Below are 22,700 nucleotides of genomic sequence, written 5' to 3'. Positions count from 1 at the left end.
TTATTGCAAATAGGACTGGAATCAGAATTCAGGGGGTGGTGGGAAGATGAGTTTGCTTAACCTTCCTCTCATGCGGGGGTCGAAATCTATCTATTTTAATTTTTGAACATATGAAAGTACAACATAAATTTGTATATTATATTTGACTTTGTTAGGAACTTCTATTTCTGCAAAATAAAATTACAAAAATATCAATTTTACTAAATCATAAAATGCTCGGGTGAAAGTTATCAACCTCTGTGTTGTTAGGGTTAGTTTTGAGTCAAAAGGGGAAAAAAAAAGAAAAAATCGATGAAAAATCATTGTTTTTAGGATGATTTGGGACACGGGTGATAACTGACCCGTTAACCTCGGGGGAGGGAAACAGAAAGCTAACACAAGAGGAAGGCTAAGAGAAACTCTATTGATCACCTTGGGGGAATCATTTCTTGTTATGTCATGTATTTTAGTTAACCTTGACCAAGAGTGGTGGGCGAGAGTTGTGTCCATGTAGAGGTTGGTAGACAAAAACCTTGTTCAAGGACCCCCAGCAGCGAGATTTAAACCAGCAAACTTGCTTGCAACTCCACCAGACCATATTGTGTTTGACATTGTCACTGCAGGCAAGGAGGCCCAAAATCTTGGCAAACTGATGGTCTCCTGATCAATAACAGTTTTTGAAATAAAAATACACACAATTTGCGTCTTCATTGAGAAGTGACTGAGCCTGTATGTTCATCTGAGGACTGTGCTGCGTCAGGCGAGGACATTTAACCTGTTCAGCACAACCAGTCTCCTCTGTCACCTTGTTAATTCAGGTACCAGGATGTTTGGCGGCAGGGTATCCCTGGTATGTTCAGGCCCACAGAAGGGGTCAAGCAAGGACCTCGAGGGAGGGTGTTTGGCATCAGTGGATGGGAGGGGATGAGGGTGTGAGACAGGGAGACGCTCTCAGGCAGCCTGCTGGGCAAGGTGCCCCGCTTCCCCCGTTGGCGGCCCCTTGGCACTTAGACTGGCAGCAACATGCTGTGACTCCATCCCAGCAACAGCGTCACAGATTTGGGCAGGCTGCCATGGGGTCCCCAGCCAATAGGGGCACACACTCTGCCAGATCACTCCAGAAGTAGCCAATAGGAAGCCCTGATGTGTTCGGTGTCATCCCTCCCAGATGTGAATTCCTATAAACCCACAAGGTACACAAATACAGATAGAAACACGCAGCTCAGATTTACAGTGGCTCTGTGTGTCAGTGTGGATGTATGGAAGAGAGGAGACACAAAAAGAGCCTCTGTACTTTCAGATGAATGCACCTTTCTATCATATACTGCCACAGTGCATCCAGTTCCGATCTGTCAGCATCTTCAAATGTCTCCAGGGCTGCTATTTCACATGGAGGTGGTGCTCTCACACCGCTGCATGTGGAGCTTTGTCTCACTCTTGTGGACGACTGGAGTACTCTGAGAACACTGTGTGGCACAGGAAGAACTTCTGGTCCTGGAGGGCCACACAGGCCAGCATGTTCTCAATGTCTCCACCTGAATTCAATGAATTTGCTTCTACTAATGTCAGCAGACAGCCTGGAAACAAGGCACTGTTTAAAAATCAAGTGTGTTAGGCCTGGGAGGAGGATATGGATGTCGTCATAACTGAGGATGTCTGGGCTGATGCACTCAAATCAGTCTACTCATCTTCACTTTGGTCGCGCCACAGATTAATTCAATTTAAAATTGTGCATAGGGCACACATCTCTAAGGCCAGGTTATCATCTATGTTTCCTGAGGTTGACCCCTTATGCACCAGATGCAGGCAGACAGAGGCCTCCCTCAGTCACACGTTTTGGTTTTGCCCACTTTTGGATAACTATTGGAGGATAATTTTTAACACTTTATCTCAGCTGTTAGGTTTAAGGCTTGAGCTGGACCCAATCTTAGCTCTCTTTGGAGTCCCTGGGAAACAATATCATCTTAGCTCTTCTAGAAAACAGTGTTTGGCCTTTGCCTTACTAGTAGCACGCCGTGCCATTTTACTTAAATGGAAGGACGCTTCTCCTCCTTCACACAGTCAGTGGCTGCTGGATGTCATGTCCTGCTTGAAATTAGAAAAAATAAGATGCTCATCAAAACAAACTCCTGGTGCCTTCCAGGGCACGTGGGGCTCTCTGTTGAAGGCATTTCCAGCTCTTTAATTACTTAGACCCAGTTTCATGAGATTGTACCAATTCCTGAAATGAACATTCCATTTTGGCAGTGACAGTGGGTGGATGGTGGGTGGGACAAGGTGGATTCTGTTCTGTTTTTCGTTTTTGTTTGGGGGGGGGGGGGTGTATACAGCCATTCCTGTGCAATATACTCTGTTTAGAACGACAAAGCTCGGTAAACCAAGCATGTTTTTTTTTTCATGCCAAGGAAATAACAAAAATATTTGAATAAAAAAATCAAGTGTGTTGAAGCTGGGAGATGCTGAAATCATGCAGGGCTCGAATATGAGATTGAAAATAAAGCTTTTGAGATTAATTGAAACATTTGAAGGATGAAAATTAAATCTGTAATTTATTAATCTTTTCTTTTCGTTTTTTTTACAGAACAACATTATGCATCAAGTACACATAAAATCACAGAAAAAGTATGTTTTTTTGTTTTTGTTTTTTTTTCACACAACACAACACCAGAAATACAAAAGCAAAGCAAAGAAAACTGAACACATCTGACTGACATGGCATCAAAATCCTCAAGTCTGCAGGGAGTCGTCTTGTCATCATTTGGTCTGTAAAAGAAACAAAACACAGGAATGTCTCAGCTTATTGACCAGAAGCAACTGTCAAGCTGAAAGAAAAGGCAGAGTCTCACCTTAAACATGGTCGCAAAAACACCATAGATAACAGATAGAAGGAACAGGATGAGGAAGGTGAAGGCCATGTGCACAGTTTCCACGCCTATATCTTGGCTCACTTCAGCATGGACGATGTGATCTAAAAAATCACACTGCTCCAGGGTGTCTGTGATCAAATGTTTTGTTTGACAGTTCTAAAGTGATTTTGTGTCTGGCGTGCACTGTTAAATATGCTGTTATATCATCTTCTGGAAAACATTGGATGAATGGATGAAATCTTACCTGGTCTGGATAGATTCAGGAGCTTTGTAAAGCTTGCATGGGTCACCTTGCAGGTGAACACCACTCCTGGTAAGAAGTCGATTAGAGACAGATGGAGGTGGCTCCGAATGCTAAATCTTCCATCTGCACCTCTTTGTGGCTCACTGGTATTGTAATCCCGTAATTCTGAGGTTCCATCACGAAACCAGGTGATGTTGATGGCTTCAGGAGTGAAGTCAAAGGCGAGGCACACAAGTTCATTAGAACTCTGAAGCAAGAGGACTGAAGGTTCACTGAGGGCCACTGGAGCTGAGAAAAGAAGCAGAAAAGCTTTTTATTGTTTTGGACTCAGGCAAATGTGAGCAACCAAAAATAAACAACTCACCCAGAACATCCTTCATGGTGCTTCGAAAAGGTGTTTCAGATGATTCATGGATGACAACACAAGAATATACTGGTGTGTCCAGACTTTTGGATACGTTTAATTTACTGCTCATGGAGAAAGAGCTGCTCCTCGTGTACTTCCACACTGGACCATTGACGTACCGAGAGGATGGAAGTTCCTTTCCATTCTCCTCCCAGTAGACTAATATATTGGATGGGGAAAATCCAGAAACTTGGCAAACAACCGTGAAGATATCTGACACTGACATCTCAGAGGCGGTTGGTTGAATTATCTTCACTGTTGGTGGGAGCAGATCTTGACAAACACAAAAAGACAGAAACCAAGGATCAGTTGTTTTTTCTTTGAACTTTATCTGTTAGTTTATCGTGAGAACAAGAAAGTTTTTCAGCCAAGATTCTATTTTTACAATGAACAATCATATTTTTACCACTACCTCTGCTTTTGCTGATACGGGCCTCGCAGCCTTTGTTGGAACATTGATGTTTTCCCTCACAAGACACTTGTTTATATGCATGCCAATCCTCTGCTGACACACCAAAGAAGCTCTGCATCGTCTCTGTCCCATTGCTGTGGCTCTTTGGTTGCTGTTGATGAACATTGTGTCCAAAATACTTGCTATTGTCAACCTTCCAGCTGATGGAGAAGTCTTTAAGGTGGTGACCGACCAGAAGGCAGGTGATATTCATCAGAGCCTTTTCTTTGCTCCGAAGCTGCTGCAGTGGCGGTCCATGAACATAAACCTCAGCAATCTGAGAGGATGCTGGAGTAACTGAAGAACAAATGGAAAGAAAACTGCAACATCAGTCAAATGGAAATAGAGAAACGATTGTGATGAGATTTGATTCAGAAGTGGTGAGACTGTATTGATCATTTCCTGACTAATGTTGAGTGTTGTCGGGTTACCTGAGCAGACACTGATACTCTTGTTGACTGCTGTGTTGAGAGACTTGTCAGAGACTTCACAAGTGAAGACGTTCCCACTTTGCCAATCTGATCGCAGGACTTGAAGTCGACTGGTCACTGCTACACGCCCATCTGCACTCATGGTGATGGCGCCTTTTGTTGAGGAAGAGCTGATCTGGAGCTCAGGCAACCATTTGATTTGAGGGTCGAAGCCACTTCCAGAGCATGAGAGTGTTTGTGAATCAGAGTCCTGACTGGGGATCAGAAGAAGTTCCACTGATGGATCCACTAAATGAGAGATAAGTCAGAAAACTGATGAGTGAATACATTGATTTAAACAGACAAATATATTTATGAATAGTCCACTCACCAAAAATATTGCCTATAGATTGGGATGAGCTGCTGTTGGAAAAACCTTGATTCACCTTGCAAGTGAAACTTTGGTCTTTTTTCCAGTATTTTTCAGGAACATTGAAGTGTTTGGTCTCTGAATGAATGTCTGAGGCTTTGTGAAAATCAACATATTGATTGTCAGAGATGTCAACTCCATTGGCCTGAATTGTGATGGAGAGATCATGTGAGGAAAGTTGTGTGATTTCACACTTGAGCACAGCACTGTTTCCCTTGAGAAGATCTGGAAGAGATCTGCTTATCATCACCACTGGAGCAGGAACTTCAGGCTCTGAGAGATAAAGACGGCAGAAAACAAAGAACACAATGAATCAATAAGTCTCTTCAGCAGTGTCTGATTTTCAGGTTGAAAGGTGATCTTACCTGTGATGTTTTTGGTCTTTTCCACAGATGAAAAACATGCATGTTCAGCTCTGCATGTAACATGTTTCAGCTGCTTCCACTTTGTTGAAGGAACAGTTACTTCACTTGTTACATAACTTGTGTTGGAGGATTGGGAAACAGTGTTACTTGGTGCAACTTGTTCGTTCAAAAGCCAGGTCACCTTGGCATCAAACACAGTGCTGATCAAGCATGTGGCTTTCACATCAGAGGGAGCCGTCATCACAGTCTTGAAGCTGGGAGTGTCCAGGATCATAGAAGGAGGAGTACTTGCATGCACTGAGGAAAAACAATAAATGACATGAACCATAATCACTCAGTTCATCACAAAGACATTATCTGAATACATTTTAGAAATGCAATGATTTATTTTCAGTGTATTTAATGAAGAAGTTCACATTCATACTTACTCTCACAAATACTTGTTGTTTTTTCATATTTACTTCCCTCATGAGTGGCCTTGCATGTGAAACTGCTGCCTGTTGTCCACTCTGTGATATTTGGCTCAATCTCACTGCTGAGGCTGAAGGTTTTTTCTCTCCCTTCCATACTTTGCAGCTTTAATTCGTTTGGAACAATAGTCAGGGGTTGTTGGTCGTGTTGCCACTCCACACTCAGTTTGTCTGGATAGAAGCCACTGAGAGTGCAAATCAGTCTGACTGCTGAGTTTCCCAGTTTACCTTTCCAGACAGGGTACAATGTGATGTTTGGTGAGACGATCCGTGGTTCTGAGACAAAGAAAAGATGATTGTGTCTTCACCATGCTTCACTGCACATGTGGGTTATGAACAATAAACAATAAATAATTTGGCCAAAGTGATACATACCTTCATATTTTGGTGAGTAATGAACTGTTTTAGGTGTAGTGTGTTTGTGTTTGGGCCAGATGGCAGAGTTGTACTTTTACATAGTTTGTGGTGTAATAAATTCAGGTGGAGACAGGACTGGAAGTCTGTTACACAGATGTTAAACATGATAGGGCGGAGTGATCAGGGCAAGCGGCCAGCGGAAGGCTTCACAACACCCAGGCCCCCCATGAGTACTGAAATAAACAGAAGTGAAACAATGCAAGGAGCAACGGAGCACAACAGACAGCAGGTGTGAGGCGTGGCGAGCCAGTAGGAGAAGCAAAAAGCACATTTAAATACGTCTTGACAGTACACAGTTGTTATCAGAAAGCCTTAACGGAGCTTTGCATGACTTTGGCTGAAGGTTTTAGTTCTCACATGCAGTAATAATAGTCAAAAAGTAACCAACTGTAAAGATTCTCACATTACACATTGAGTTTCACACACACTGTTGATTCCATCTGCTGGAAATAAACACAACATATTATTTACAGAAATACAGAAAATTAATTTCTATCATAATAAACAACTCATTTTACAACTACATAAAGTACAGTGAAAGAGAGAATAAGAAGCCACATCATTTCTGAACTTCATTTTAACCGTTTATTTCAAAAAGGCAAACAAAGACATAAAAAGCAAAAAGACTGCTGTAACTACTTACATGATAATAGGAATTTGTCAGAGAAATGATTTATGATATATACTTCCTTAAGTTTTCATGAAACAGATATGATCGTACTCCTTGTTTCATTTAACCTGAAAAGAGATGTTTTGATAAAAGATAAGAAAATTGCAAACTCAAATGTAAATGGACAAAAATGGCCAAGTACTTTATATTTAATATCACTTATTTTTCATATTACATCTAGGCGTGATGGTGTTCATAATATCTTCCCAAAATACAGTAATAATATAAGAGATAATATTATTGAACTTGTAAGGAAATCTCAAGTAACAGTCAATACAAGTTTGTACAATTTGCCTCTTGGCAAAACAAAAGTATGATTTTATCTTTTCTTGTAAATGTCAACAGCATCAAAGTGTATAAGATGAGTGCTGTAACCGTGCATGCATCATTTATTGTTGAGAATTCTTCATTAGAATTAGAAGTGAAGGCAGAATGAAACTGTTGGATTTATAGGATGAATAATTACTGAGAATGGAAATTTGTTTCACCACATTAACAAAGCAGTTCTGCTTCAAGATGTAGTTATTATGGTAATGTGTTTTTGTAGATATGATGTTGCATTTTTTTTTTTTGTCAGTGTTTAAAACTATCAACTGTGAAGACTTTTTCTGATCCATATCTGTGCTTGACAATATAAAATGACTTGTACCTTGATCGCTGTAGTTCCAATAGTGAACAGCAGAGTGAGGAGGAAGAGGATGATGAAGGTGAGGGCTGTGCTCGCCATGTTGTCCTCTTCTGCCCTCTCAGCATCGTCCTTGTTGTTTGTTTCAATCAGGCGCTCTAAATGTTGAATATAGTCATTATTTGATTAATACTAGCCACCGCTTAGATCTTGCTTTAACGAACAGCTTGTGTGAAAATGATTCTTCACATGGGAATGTTGTCGTCAGTGTAGAATTAAAAAGAATAAAGATAAGAGAAATGCTCAGTTGTATTTTAGGAAGTATGCACGATAAGTCTCATTTGATTTCATCATCTTAAAAAAACAGTGTCAGTGGCATTAGGTTCATTCTGCCTGCAGTGATCCTGACTTGCTTTTGAAATTCATAAATATTGGTGGTTTGCTTCCCTTGGCTTGTACTAGAGTTTCTTCATTGTTCGACTCAGAAACAGCCGAGGTCGAGTCAAACTGTTGATTGTATGTGGAGGGATGAAGGACCCAGTAGAGCAAACAGCCACACAGACAAGTCACAGAAGCAGTGCTGCTGCACTATTCAAGAACAATGCAACCATGAATGGGACTTATTGGATCATTTTCTGAAGTAGGTGAAGAGATATTGGCAAAGATTTTTTTTTGTTGTTTCAGAACTCAAGCCAGATAAAATCAGTCTCTCTCTATGTGTCTATCTCCATATATTCAAGTATCAGTGGCACAATAGACATACAAAAAACAGTCGCACACACAATATTCAGGTTGAAGAACGACATAACTGCACTTAACAAACATGAACAAACATTAAAGGATTTGCAAAGTTTTTTTTTTTATTTTGATTTTGAATCTGCAGTGAAAACACACAAACACATTGTAATATCACAAGCAACAAACATGAACATCCAAACAACAGAGGACACAGTGAGACAGAAGGAAACATCTACTGGGCCTTGCACGTGTCGGGGACATTCATGCTGAGGTTCACCACGTTGTTCTTTTCAAATGTTCTGTAGCCAATGGATCTGACAATGGCTTTTGTTGTGTTGACCAAGGACTCGTGGTAAACGACACAGCTGTACACAGCATCACTGTCACTCCACTGGTCAAAGCTCAGTGTTAACTGGCCGTAAGCAGAATACGATCCTTTGCTTTCTACAGGGCTGGTGGTGTTGAAGTCATATTCTGAACCTGCTTCCTCATCGTTAACAAGCCAAGAGACAAAAACCTCCGGAGGAGAGAAGTCTTTCACAAAGCAAGTCAGGGTCACCCTTTCTGCTTTAGGATGTTCAACTGGTGGCAGCATAAACACTGAAGGCCGCTGACATTGTTTTCCTGCAAATATAAAAAAATCCATTAGATATAAAGAACAGAGGAAAGTACCTTATGTTCCCAAGAGAATATTTCCTAAATAATAAAAACCGAGGTAGTTTGTGGAGTGACAAGTGGAAGGAAGCACTGTTTTTACTGGACACTTGCAGAGCAGTTTTCTTACCGATGTCCTTTTGGTACTCTTTCTTCAGTGGCTCTATCATGTTGTCATGCTCGACCACACAGAAGAATCCTGTCCCCTGGCTCCATTCCTCATAGGTGATGTCAGTAGAATGGACAAGTGTGCTTTGCTTTCCCTTGCCAGGCTCCATCTGACTGCCAGCTATTTCTTTTCCGGAGCTATTCTCCCAGAAAATCTTTTCCACTCTTCCCTTGTTTACCTTGACTTCACAGGTCAGAGTTCCTTTTCTGTTCACAGACATGTTTTCAATTGAGGGACCTTCAATAGTTACTTCCACATCTGCTTCTCGACACCCATCACCTATAAAGTGAATAAAAACGTGACCTGAATGAAAAGTGTTCATCATGGAAAGTGAACCAACATAAATGATTAAAAGAACATGTCATGGTGTACTTACAGGTTGTGGTGGATTCTTTGTAGGTCACAGATTTGCTGATATTGTCTTTCCCTTTCCTCTCAAACACACATGTATATGTAGTACCTTTACTCCACTCATCGGGCTCAACACTGAGAAAACTTGATGCGCTGTACAGTGTGGTTTCATTCCCCGCTCTTCCTGCAGAAATGGTCTCAATCTTGTCTATTTTGCCAGTGATTTCTCCTGTATTTTTCTGCCATGTTATGTTGTGTTCCTTTGGAGCAAAATCTTTGGCAATGCAGGAGAACGTAACCTCATTGTCCTCTTCAGAGAAACACACTTTAAGAGTTGGTTCAATATATTTCACCTCTGAAAAACAAACACACACACATATGTATGCAGAAGCTGGAAGGAATATAGATATATATGCAGAAGCTGATCATGTGTCACAGTGTTCATCAAATCTGGATGAACAGAAGTGAAAAGATGACTGAATATGCAACTTGCACATGCATCCATGATGCTGCTCAAATAAAAGGTTTCCTTTAAAAATGAAGTGTCTTTTCCATTAAATGACAATTGATTCAATTTTAAATGTATTCAGATTGTAATGCTTGCTTCTGCATATACATTCACTGTCAAGCAACATGAACATAAATGTTATTTAAATGGTGTTAATGTACAATCCATATTGAAGCAGGCAGACACCAGGAGAGAACTTGGAGCAGTGCAGAGAGATGAAAAAGGAAAGAATCAAATATTATTCTAAGACAGAGTTTGTTAGTGAGGGGAAAAAAGAAAAAGCAATGTTCTGTCCGTCTTATTCCACCTGCAGTAATGAAGTAGGTCTTTTCGTGATGAGATGTATTAAATTGATGAATACTAATAAATTAGGTTGTATCACTCTTTTATGTAAACCAAAGATTAATCTGTTCATTTATCAACACATGTAGATTTGACACAGTAAAAAAAAAGTACCACCTGTACTCAATAATATTTCAGATCATCCACTAAATAGGATAATAACTTCTGTAGATGTTTGACAAAACTTATCAGAAATAACTGCTCGATATATTTGTTTAATCCTGCAATTCAGTGAAAAGTCCATGTGAACAGGCCTGCCATGCAGTTACACTCAATCGATCACTTTTAATAACAATCATATTTTCCTTAGCTGGAGACTTACCAGGGAAGACAAAAGCACCCTGGGATTGCCCGACAGGATGACTGGCCAGACATTTGATGCTGTCCAGCTTGTTCCAGTCTTCTCTTTTCACCTGGATTTGACTGATGCCAGTGTAAGTTTCTCCTCTCTGGATTGCAGGATACTGGACGAAATCAGTCAAGGCCGTGTCGCTTTTGGTCCATGAGAAAGTGAGTGAGGCGGGAGAGAAGCCAGTGGCCAGGCAGGCAAGAGTGAAGGTGGTTGCACTGTCAGAGCTGCATGGACTCAGAGGAAACACCGTTGGCCCAGTAGAAGTGGCTGGAAGCAAAAGAGGAACAAGAAGAAGAGAAATAAATTATCGTTAGTGTGTTGTGTAACAATGCAGGATTATATGAGGTCAATTTCATTACACTGTGATAGTTAAAACAGCGGGAAGGCATGAAAGACATTCAGAATGTTGAACATGATAAGTATCCTGCAAACTCACACTTCTAAATCATTCAGTAAACATGGAAAGGAGACAACAACTTAAGGAAAAAAAAAACTGAAACAAAACCTTTCCATTAAAAGTGTAAAACAGTGCAGTGAAGTTTCCTGTAAAAGTCATTACAGTAAAAATAAATAAAACAATAAATGAAAACTCAGTTTTTAACTGAAAAAAAAAACTCCGACATTCGAGAAGACCACAGTTATCATAACTGAAACTTAGAAAACACAATGAAATTTTCGTGAGAGAAGAAATTTTTGATAAAACATAAAACTTTTCAATAAAATGATCTTTTTTCTTCCTTTTTTTTAAACAAAGAACGAGACAATGAACCAGCAGAGTTTTTGAACAGAAACAAGCTTAAACACATTCGACTGAGTTCACGTTATTTTGTCAGAAACATGCATGACTTTTAATCCACTTTAGAAGTTGTGGATGATATATATTAATTGTCTTACCTGATGAAACTGTTATGGTTGTACCCTACCCCAGTAGCCGAAACCATAGGAGCACAATGCTGAATTTACTCAGCCTGTAGTATTAAACGCCCATAAGGTCCATCTTCAAAAAGTCCACTTTAATGTTCAGTTATAAATAAAATATAACCTTTGAACTTATTTTAACAACTATGAGTGTGATATTTCTATGTTGGAAGACTCAATATAACAAATTCGAAAGGCCGTTCATGTTAAAAATAACATTTTGGGTAACACTTTACTTGAAGCCCCCCTGCATAACACATTATAAGTACATTCATAAAGCATTATAATGCCATTATAACATGTGTAGCTGTAGTTATAAACATTCATAGATGATCACAATGCCAGGACCAAACCCTAACCCTAACCCTAACCCTAACCCTAACCTTAATCCTATGCTGTATACTGCTGTATAGTGAGTTATAAAGCATTGTGATCATGTATTAGTGTTTATAACTACTTATAATGTGTTATAAAGAGGGGCTTCAAGTAAAGTGTTACCACATTTTGTTCTTACCTGATGACTTGTCATCAACTTAAACTGAAATTTACATTAATTACAGACTGACTTACCAGTGTTCATTTAACCTTGTTGCCTTTTTCTTTCGAAGGCATGATCACAACATACCCACTTCTGAACAGCAAAAACATCTCAAATAAAAATTTGCCACTGAGGTTTTAATTTAATGCAAACAGGGTACATATTACATATCATCATCAATGATATAATGAAGAAATTAAATTTTACCTGTTGTTACAGTCACCATTGTTCCTTTTCCCCAGTCGTAGAAAGACCAGCCATCACAGTTCTGATAGTCTTTTGGCGCTCCTAACAAAAACTCATCACGCTTGTATGAATCTCTCTCATATATTTAGTTTTTGGTGATATTCAGAGGGAATTTTCCACTAATTATCATTCATAGAGGAATGTTGTGATGCAATTTTTCCTCAAGGTTTGTTTGTTTGTTTATTATTTATTTTTACAAGGCATTGCTGTAGTTCTTTCTCTTTTATCAATTAGAAATGTAGAGTTTCTCATATATGGGTTTATGCCCTTTCCTCAGCAGTCAGCAGTCAAAAGCAGTTTTAAGGTTTAAGAAAAAAAACACTTGCTCTTTTTTTTTTTACCAGGAGACACTGACTTTTTCTAAAAGAGATAAACAATTTCATTTTTAAAGAAAAGTTTACACAAAGGCAACATGTAACACAACAGTTACATATTTAATAATTTGGCACATGAGTCACAACTGTCTGCCCTACAGGAAGAAATTATAAGTTAAACAAATATTTCCAACTGAAATTTATCAACGAAAAGGACAATAGACGGACTTACCAGTTTCATTTAACCTTGTTGCCTTTTCTTTGGAAAGCATTACCACAATATACCCACCTCTCAACAACAAAAACATCTCCAGTACACATTTGCCACTGAGGTTTAAATGTAAAGGAAACAGAATAAATATCACAATATCACAAAGGATAGAAGGAAGAAATTATTTTTTACCTGTTGTTACGGTCACCATTGTTCCCTTTCCCCAGTAGTCAAAAGCACCATCACAGTGTAACAAACCAACACATTCAATGTACAAAAACCAGCTTATATAATACTCTTGATTTCACCATCTTTTAAATATGTTAGACTTTTTTTCTTATCACAATTAAGCATGACACAACAAAGGTTTGCTTACCTGTTTGTTACAGTATTTTTTGTGATCTAACACGTATTAACCAAGGCATCTAAAATGCGAACTGAAGTATTTTAAAATGCAGTTTTCTCCCCACTGAGGACCAGATATTCTAACCTGTGTACTTTTGACATTTATGACAACAATATGAGAAGGAAAAAGCTTATTTTACCTGATGTGACAGTCACCATCGTTCCTTTTCCCCAGTAGTCAAAAGCAGCATCACAGTGTAAAAAGTCAATGCAACCAACATACAAAAACATGCTGGGAGCAGAAAACTTCCTCTAAGAGTTGAGTTTTTTGTTTTGAGTTCCTTTATTTTCCAGTAATGAAAGGCTCAGTGACAATGAACAACATATCAAGCATATAATAACTAATGTTTCTGACTATATCATATTAGCATACAGTTATTATTTTTTTAAAATAAGACAGACACTTGTATTTTACCTGTTGTCACCGTCACCAGTGTTCATCTTTCCCAGCAAGTTAAACAATCACAGTGACAAATATCATTTGTGTCATCAGAGCATGAATATTTAATAACATGCATCATTTTAATCCATGAAACCTCATATGTCACCCAGCTCTGCTAACATAGACAATGTTTGATTTCACATTCAACATACATGCAGAAGACAAGTTTAAAGACAAAATAACAGGATAACATCAAAAATACCTTTTCTGTCCAAATAAATGAATTACTTACCAGAAGTTACTGTGACTTGAGTCCCTTTCCCCCAGTAGCCAGTAGTAATCACAGTGTTACATGTCATATGACAGCCTATGACAGATACTTATTAACCTGGAAAGCAGCAAGATTACAGTGATAAAATAATTCCCATTGTATTATCTTGTGCATTTCTCCCGAGATGTGTCATTTCCTCTTGGTTACATAAAATGAAGTGTGTGTGCCATCAGTTGGTGAACAACACTTCCTCTTTATCAGCCCCTCTTCTCAGCTTCAGTCCCTTCAGGGGTTCACACAACAAGACTTCTTTACTGGAAGTTGAGGACAACAATACCAGCTTCAAATAGGTTTAGATAATAACTTAGATTCTTAAGATGGATGAAGATTGATGCTTTGCCAGAGTCATGTTATCACACCCTTTGTCAAGTTTCTCTATAAAAATAAAGTAAAACGAACAAGATTTCCTCTGCAATTTCACAGTCATTCCTGATCCTCAAGCAACATCTACAGTGTAACAACAGAAACACATTGCTCATGAGTGATTACTCAGCTGGTACATGAATTGCTAAATATTTTGGGTCTTCAGCAATGTTGGGCTACTTACTTTTAAAAAGCAATTCATTGTAGGTACTAGTTACTTCTACCAAAAAGCACTTTAGTTAGTCACTCAGTTAAAAGATTTTAAAACTAACTAATAACTAGGTGAAGTATAACTATTGCATTACTTAAAAAACATGTATGAATATGTTAAAGAATTTGCTTTCCCCCTTAATGGAACTTTAAGATGGGTGTTAAAATATTTATTTTAAAACTGAATATATCATTACTGAAATAAATAGACACTTGACAGAATAAATTACAAACAGGAAACTTTACATTAATCTAAATTATTCAAATGTTGCTGTGTGATAATATGAGACAAGACACCGATCAAATTTGATTTGTGGCTGACAATAGCATTTCTACATTTTAAAAGAACAATGAAACACAGAATAGATGTATGTCAAGAGAGATGCCCTCTCCAGGTCTGTGGAGAGATCCTGGCCCAAGTGGAGGAATTTAAGTGTCTTGGGGTCTTGTTTACAAGTGGGGGAAGGATGGAGCGTGACACTGACAGGCAGATCATACAGCATCATACAGCTCTACATGCTCCTTCTGAAGAAGGCCTCCCAACTTCAGATTGACATTGGGGCCATTCATACTGACGGAGACAAGCTGCCTCACATTCAGTTTTGCAACACATTCCTGTGAAACATGACATGACGAGACCATGACATGGCAGTAAATTAAATTATGACATTATGCCTTGGATTTCTTTTGTCTACACAGACATTCAAATCAAATAATATGTAACACGTTTCAAACATAAAATTGCACCACCAATGTTTGCTAAATGTTAACCCACACTTATTCACACACAAACAGACAATGAAATGAAAAGATAAATGCTAGCCTAGTAGACTAGCATACTGTACACTTACTTTGATATGATGCAACAGGTCCTGAGCTGTTCCATGTCCCAAAAATTGAGAGTTCAGATATCTGGACCGGAGCCATCCTCCCAAAAATGCACATGGACATCCAGCTGCTTATTTTTTGTTGATTGATTCAGACTCTCGTCAAACATCAACACAAATCGGCCAGCATTGTTAATGCTATCAATAAGCTGCTGCTTAAAGGTGCATTAAGAAGTTTTACAACCTAAAAAATACTTATTTTCCACCATAAATATGTTACACATTTTTAATGATGTGTACAATGTGCCCTGACATATTCATTACAAGTACCTCTAACAGCGCTAAATTGTCAGTTGAAAGTTGCAGTGCCGGTCAGGCACCAGCATTTTTTTGGGGAGAATTTGAAAGGAATGATGTAATGCGCGCTCCGGCTGGATAGGTTTCGCTGTGTCCGCCATTACTCCGCCAGATGCTTAGTGGGCAACAACTGAGCAGGATCTTCCAGAAAGTAAGAAAAGGCCAGCTTCTAGCACTGCCACAACTCCAGCAGACTCCACCAGGTAAAAGAAACTTAAATCTTACTTGAGCGCTTCTAAACAAGCGAAGATGGAGTCCCCCTCTTCTGTGAAACGGGAGCCACAGGGACGAGTTTTTCACGAAGCTGCGCTACGCCCAAGGCCTGCAGGGGGCGCTGTTTCGCATAAAACGTGCAAACTCCTTAAAGGAATACTCCACCCAAAAAACGATTTGGCCTCATTTTCTACTCACCCTCATGCTGAGAAACACTCTGGAGCACTTTTTTGACGTTTCAAATGCAGTTGGAGATGTTTGGGGATTTTCGTTGTCAACAAACAGGGACCGACAGAGCCCGACAGAAAAAATGGTCCATAAAATCCACAAAACGTTCCCATTTTCCTTCATACTGCTCGTCCGCTGTAATCCAAGTGTCCTGAGCGCGTAACGTCCATAATTAATTCTTAACGAGGTCATTTAGTACATTTTAAGAGCCCAAACAGGGCGCTCTCATACAGCTCCATTGCATGTCTGCACGCACACCCTGAACTACGGAAGCCGCGGCAGACCAAGCAACACGCTTGTGCCCTTTCAGCAGGACACCGAATTCAAAGCTTTAAAACAGTAGCCAATCACTTTTGTGATTGTCCACAGCTCGGTTACTCACAGCAGAATATATACAGCGGAACTTCTTCTTCTACGCTTGCAATTTAGAAAAGTAGTCGCTGAAAGCGCGCAAGCGTCTGGCTTGGTCTGCCGCGGCTTCCGTAGTTCAGGGTGCGCGCGCAGACATGCAATGGAGCTGTATGAGAGCGCCCTGTTTGGGCTCTTAAAATGTACTAAATGACCTCGTTAAGAATTAATTATGGACGTTACGCGCTCAGGACACTTGGATTACAGCGGACGAGCAGTATGAAGGAAAATGGGAACGTTTTGTGGATTTTATGGACCATTTTTTCTGTCGGGCTCTGTCGGTCCCTGTTTGTTGACAACGAAAATCCCCAAACATCTCCAACTGCATTTGAAACATCAAAAAAGTGCTCCAGAGTGTTTCTCAGCATGAGGGTGAGTAGAAAATGAGGCCAAATCGTTTTTTGGGTGGAGTATTCCTTTAAGGCACCTTTAAAGTGTGGTGCTAATCCGAATTTAATAACGTATCCTGTTTTGTCCTTTCCACAGGTGAACGTCTTAGCAATATCCGAATCGGGAAACATCGACCTGAATATGTCGGAAATTCCTTCATTTGAATTCTCGATTGCAAGATGCACTCTACTGAGACTGCTCTGTTAAAAGTGTCCAGTGATATTCAGATGGCTGCGGACTCTGGTCAGTATTCAGTTCTGGTTATACTGGATTTATCTGCAGCTTTTGACACAGTGGACCATAATCTCTTGTTACAAAGGCTGAACACTGACTTTGGAATTTCTGGAATGGTTCTAGAGTGGTTCTCTTCTTACCTGACCAATCGGACATTATCGGTGTGTGTCAATAACATTCTGTCTGAAACCACTCCTTTGGTGTATGGTGTTCCTCAGGGGTCAGTCTTGGATCCAATTTTGTTTTTGTTGTACATCAGCTCCATTGGCAAAATCATTCTCCATTTTAAACATGTGTCTTATTATCTCTATGCTGATGACATTCAATTGTACATTTCTTTTAAAGAGTGTGAGTTGCACAAATTGACTTAATGGACTGTATTTCAAGTGTAAAGACTTGGCTTTCTGAAAACTGTCTCCAGTTAAACTCAGATAAGACAGAAACTTTGATAATTGCCCCTGAGCAGAAAATCCCCTTTATTAAGAGTCACCTTTGTTCTCTGGGCTCCTCTGTCCAGTCGAGCATCAGAAACCTCGATGTCTGGTTTGACCAGTCTCTGTCCCTGGACAACCATTCAAGATTCAAAAATTCTTATGTTTTATTTTGATATTGTTTTTTGCACTGTGAAGCACTTTGTGATTTTATCTGTGAAAGGTGCTATACAAATAAAGTTTATTATTATTATTATTATTACAAATTATTATTATATTATCTATTATTAGGACAGGGCTTTCAGCATAGTCGTGATCAGACAGAGGCAGACAGGAGGCAGGAAGTTCAGCTGGTAGGTTGACATCGAGAGGCAGCACAGGACTTCCGGCCACATCACGAGTTGATGCATATGAGGACAAACAATGCGTCATAAGTCATTTTACATTTTATACTTTGAGAAAACTAAATCATTCAGGCCACCAGTTAACCATTTACATAACCTGTCTTGTCTGGTGGTGGAATGTACATTGCATATATTGTATGGTGGGATATTTGTGAATGGTATTTAAAAACGTGTATAAGAATTTGTAAGGTAGTGCATCATTGTTTGTAAAGTGATAATGACTGTCTGTGTAATGATTATGAAAAAATACTTGTGATTGACAATATTTTTAGAACAATTAAAGTGCTATGGGAGCTATGGCTAAAGCTACAAGTTGAGCCTGTAACTGTTGTATTTTCAGAAAATGACTAATTTGCAAATATTCAGAACGAGGTAAGGTTTTTATTTATGAATGAAGTCCTTGCACTGTAGCTGTTCGATAGCTTAGCATGTTAGCTTGTGGTGGTTGCAAGCTACTAGATTACAACTCAATCTCGTAATTTTGCATTAAAGCTAGGGTTGGCGATTTGAATGAGATACATTTTTTTAAATACTGGTTAAAATGATCTTTATGACCCGATGGGAAACAATTCATAGCGTGTTCTTAAAGTAGTTTGGAAAATATCTGCTATCTACAGCAGGAGTAAAACGGGAAAAACAGCAACCAATCGTCTTGACGGGACACCTTTTTTAAACCAATCAAATCCCTTTGCCGTTCGACCTGCCCCCTGCGCGTACATGTCAATGGCGTGCACTGACCCTGATCCAGTGCGCGCGTAGAAGGACGGAGCGTTGTCGCAGAATGGCGGAGAAGAATGTTTGGGGCTTTGCTTACCGGTGAGTGCGCCATACTTGGCATAGTGCAAATAAAGAAAAACGAAGAAACGAAGCGTTGAGGACGGGTTACGCCAGGAACGCACTGGACGCGGAAGTGCTGCGCGCACCGCGCGCGCGGAACGTCTCTGCGTCTCCGCTCCCAACGGAGCTCCTCCAATGGGGTGGGAGCTGGGCGGAGCCTTGGGAGATGCTACATTCGTGCTACATGCTAGTTTTCCAAGATCGCCAATCCTAGCTTTAATATTTCACAGCGTCGTGAATGTGCGGATTATAACGTGCCCACCAAAGTGTTTTGGGGTTGTTGGATTGTGTATTTGATGAGTTTGACGAGGGGGAACAAAAATACCATCCACTTCCATTGTGTCCATCCCGAAAACCTTCCCCGACTCACCTCTGAAAAAACAACAGCTCGCCCTCACAAAAAAAGTAAGTATGTAAGTAAGTAGTTCGAAATGACTAAGGAATTGCGCTAAATGGGCCAATTTGCCAAAATGTTGAAGTATCACTTTAAGTACTTGTTTACTGAAGCAGATGGAGCAATGTTGGATTGTATTCTCTTCGATAACCAACACCATTGCTGCTGTTTGTACAGACGAGCCAAGTTAATTGTGGATATGTTTGTCCTAAGTTGTACTTTGTTGTTTGTTGTAGGAAATCACACACACACACCTTTTTGGATTATGAGCACAAATAAAGTGAAGAGAAATGCTCCAATCACCTCAGTCCTTTCTTTGACCCTGGCCTGGGGCAGGTAACAGCCTGTGGGGGGCCGGTTCTCTCGAATGTGGCCATGGGACTCTGCCTGAGTGGGTGGGGTCGGCTCTTGTGCTCTTCCTCTCTTCCTCCTCTCTGCTCGGGCCTGGACCCCATGTCTGTCAGGGGTCCCGGCCGAGGCCTTCCTCTGCCCACTTCTGCACCGGTGCATTGACGTCTGCCTGGGGTAGCGGCTGGGATCTGAGCTCCAGGATTGCCGCCGGTTGTCTGGGTCCTAAATGCCTTTCTGGCTCGCTTCTGGTCTTCTCAGAGGTCAGAGGTCATATTTGCATGATCACAGTTACATTTCCATGATCACACTGATCTTAAATCACTCTTCATATTCTGCATGTAGACTCGGTCACCTTGTTGACTTGTGGGGTGACTAATGGCTATCCGTGTTCGATCTCTCCTCATGCCCTGGTTTGGAATTTAACACCTGGATCCTCAGCTTGCACGACCTGGATAATTACCCGTTACTCCTCCTAACAAGAATCCGTAAGATGTTCTAGAAGTCTAGTAATCAATAAAAAACATCATGTAACCGTGGCAAATGACCTCTTCTGTATCTGTTTCAATTCAGTTCAAAGCTATTCTACCAAATCAAACAAAACTGCCAATCAGATTACAATGTCCCCACGAAAGTTGAAGCCCCATGAAGGTTTCGTCATTTGGTGGCTGGTTGTTTGCGAAGCACTTGTGAGTTTGGCTGGTTACATGATCAAAGTAGACTTTAAATCTGAAAAACTTAAGCTTTGACCACAAGATTGACCAAGGACAAGACTGGACAAAGACTGTCCAGGGCAAACTCTGCTCGTTGAATGGATAAATAAGATTATTAGATCAATTGATGACTGCAAACTCTTCAGGATGGCAGTCATAACATTAATATATTGAGAAAATCAAATTTCATTATCAACAAGACCTCAATGTTTATTTTTTTCCCGAAAATGCATCATAGAAAAGTCTACAATTGATTGAACCACAATGATTTAATCTGGTTTAAGTATATGGTAAATTTTACTTCTAATCTGTTGTGGGTTTTTTTTATTGCTTAAGGAGAATAAAAATCCCTGAGCACTGTTTGTTACATTCAGTCATTCACCAAATGAAACAGTTGCTGAACCTCCAATGGAAGCAACTTGGGCTCCAGTATTTTGCAAAGGGACACTTTGACACATCAGCTTTGGAACTGGAAGACAACACCCTTCCCCCACTCAGCCACAGTCGCTCAGTCTGGTGAGGCTTATTGAATTGGGAGATGTGTTACAGTTTGGTCTTCCAGTCTGAAGTGTCAGTTTGTTGGCTCGGTGCGGAAGCACCTGCTGTGGTTTGGATGCTTTCCTGTGTTACATAAATATTCAGCACTGAGGACACTGAAAACCACAAGTCTAATATATATATATATATACCTAAATACTTATATTATCATTTCTATGTTGAAAAGATGCCTTAAATTATCCGAACATTATATTGGAATCTTAATTTATCAGTAATGCATGTTCTGATGAGTAAATAAATATTTGCTTCTTAACCTTTTCCTCAAAATTAAAACATTATTGAATAATTCTGATCAAAGTGTAAACATGTATGGTTTTTTTTAGCTTTTGCTTTTTTTATTTTACCAAGTCAATTATGATGTTTATGTATAGACAAAACATGAAAAAATACTTAATTTTTCATGCTTATTGTGTCCTTTGTGGCGAAAACTTAAAATAAATGGCAGCTCTATGCTTCGGATCAATTTCATGAATTCTTTTGTCATACCATCAGACACTGTGATACCAGCTCCCACTGTGCTGTACACAACACCATACACTCTGACAAAAACCTCAGTCTAACAAGGTGCACAGTCAGCATTTTCTGCTGCATCTTAACATTTGAATTTCTTTGTGCTTGAATGTAAATATCAACAAACTTAGATGCAAGATTGCTTTCAGGATTTTACCTTCTTGCAGTGAATGCAATGCAGTTGTTTCTTTATTTATTTATTCATTCTGAGAATTTCTGTTTTATTGATTGAAATACATACAACATATATATATAAAAAAACATGAATAAGTTAGGATAACTATGCTATGTTTAGAGGTCTGTCAGGGTCCATGTTTGTCTTGTGTATTTTTTCTTAGATTATGTTTCTCGTTTCAGGCTTCTCAGCTTCCGTTGTGTTTGATTGCTGTTCTGTCCTGATGTCTTTCACCTGCGCCTGGTTGTGTGATTGTCTGCACCTGATGGCTGCTCTATAATTTGGGCTTCAGTTGGCTTGTGTTCTTGTTTGGGTGGACTGTATTTCTCAGGGATGTGTTGTGTCTGTTTCTGCTTTTTTGAGCGCTTGAAGTTCCCTGTGTTCCCTGTTCCTGATTTGAAGGAGTTTCTGTCTCATACCTGTTGCTCCTGGCATTTTGAGTCCCTCACCAGCCTGTGACAGTCATTGGAACAATATCAGCATTTGAATGTTCTGATTCCCCTCCAAAACATTTTTATCTGATACATATAATGAGGGAATAATTGACCTTGTTGAATAATTATATTGTATTCTTCATATTATGTTTATCTGGTAGTCATTATCTTATGTTATTTAGTATTATTCATATTATGCATGTTACATGCTCTTTTCTATTTTTGCACATCATTTCAGTTTTTTTTTGTTACTGTGACTGTTAACAGGGCAAACTGATTCAACACTGTACAAACAAACAAAAAGCTTGACATCTTTTTGTTAAAAAAATGACTTGCTTTCACTATAATGTTTTAATCTCCTGTGTCCAAAACTGTCATCTAACTTTCATAAATGACTGAATTATCCATGGTTTTGTTTTCCATATGATGTGCTGACTTGTTACTTCAGATCATTTGCAGACAGGTTTTTGTCCTTCCTCGTGTCACTGTGGCTCCCAGCGTGGGACACAGTGGCTCACACCACCACAAAAACCTGTGACTAAGCCTCATCAGCCTCACTTAATGTCTGCTGCTATGTTGTTATTGTTATGTTGCTCCCACAATTTTTTTTTTTTTTTTTTGTCCTTTTCAAAATGTTGTCTTTAATGTGCCTTTTGATGCTGGATTATGCTCTGCTTTGAAAAAGTCCCATTTGATGAACTTTTATGAATCTCAGAAAATGTGACAGTGCAAAACTTTGGTTGAGGTAAAAATATGTATTTTGGTGAAGAAAATTAACATATCTTGCTGAATATTTTGTTTTGAAAAAATAGTTAATACAAGATCACATTTATTGATTTATGTTCAGCCATTTTTTTTAAGAATCACTAATAG

The 22,700-nt window shown here is 39.4% G+C and overlaps 1 protein-coding gene across 10 annotated transcripts in view; it reads right to left on the bottom strand.

Annotated features, from left to right (window-relative positions):
* Positions 1 to 2,548: 2,548 nt before the first annotated feature.
* LOC115387516 (immunoglobulin mu heavy chain-like) overlaps positions 2,549 to 22,700 on the bottom strand; it is a 42,987-nt gene continuing 22,835 nt past the window's right edge. For 3 of the 10 annotated variants that reach the window (XM_030090256.1, XM_030090260.1, XM_030090255.1), the window contains 11 exons: positions 12,868 to 12,918; positions 10,419 to 10,715; positions 5,581 to 5,898; positions 5,153 to 5,449; positions 4,749 to 5,060; positions 4,379 to 4,666; positions 3,906 to 4,244; positions 3,455 to 3,769; positions 3,091 to 3,378; positions 2,826 to 2,974; positions 2,549 to 2,742 (listed from right to left, as the gene is read on the bottom strand). In XM_030090256.1, the coding sequence (XP_029946116.1) occupies positions 2,734 to 2,742; positions 2,826 to 2,974; positions 3,091 to 3,378; positions 3,455 to 3,769; positions 3,906 to 4,244; positions 4,379 to 4,666; positions 4,749 to 5,060; positions 5,153 to 5,449; positions 5,581 to 5,898; positions 10,419 to 10,715; positions 12,868 to 12,918 (2,663 nt within the window). In that variant the 3' untranslated portion in view covers positions 2,549 to 2,733. Of the gene's footprint in view, positions 2,743 to 2,825; positions 2,975 to 3,090; positions 3,379 to 3,454; positions 3,770 to 3,905; positions 4,245 to 4,378; positions 4,667 to 4,748; positions 5,061 to 5,152; positions 5,450 to 5,580; positions 5,899 to 10,418; positions 10,716 to 12,867; positions 12,919 to 13,220; positions 13,278 to 13,754; positions 14,189 to 21,210; positions 21,227 to 22,380; positions 22,385 to 22,700 lie in introns of those variants that run through there. The other 7 variants (XM_030090259.1, XM_030090258.1, XM_030090251.1 and 4 more) reach the window with 6 other exon arrangements.

This window comes from Salarias fasciatus, chromosome 4 (genome assembly GCF_902148845.1).
Source record: "Salarias fasciatus chromosome 4, fSalaFa1.1, whole genome shotgun sequence".
NCBI classification, from domain to species: Eukaryota; Metazoa; Chordata; class Actinopteri; order Blenniiformes; family Blenniidae; genus Salarias; species Salarias fasciatus.
The sequence above is the reverse complement of the archived record's forward strand: the minus strand, read 5'-3'. Positions and strand labels throughout refer to the sequence as shown.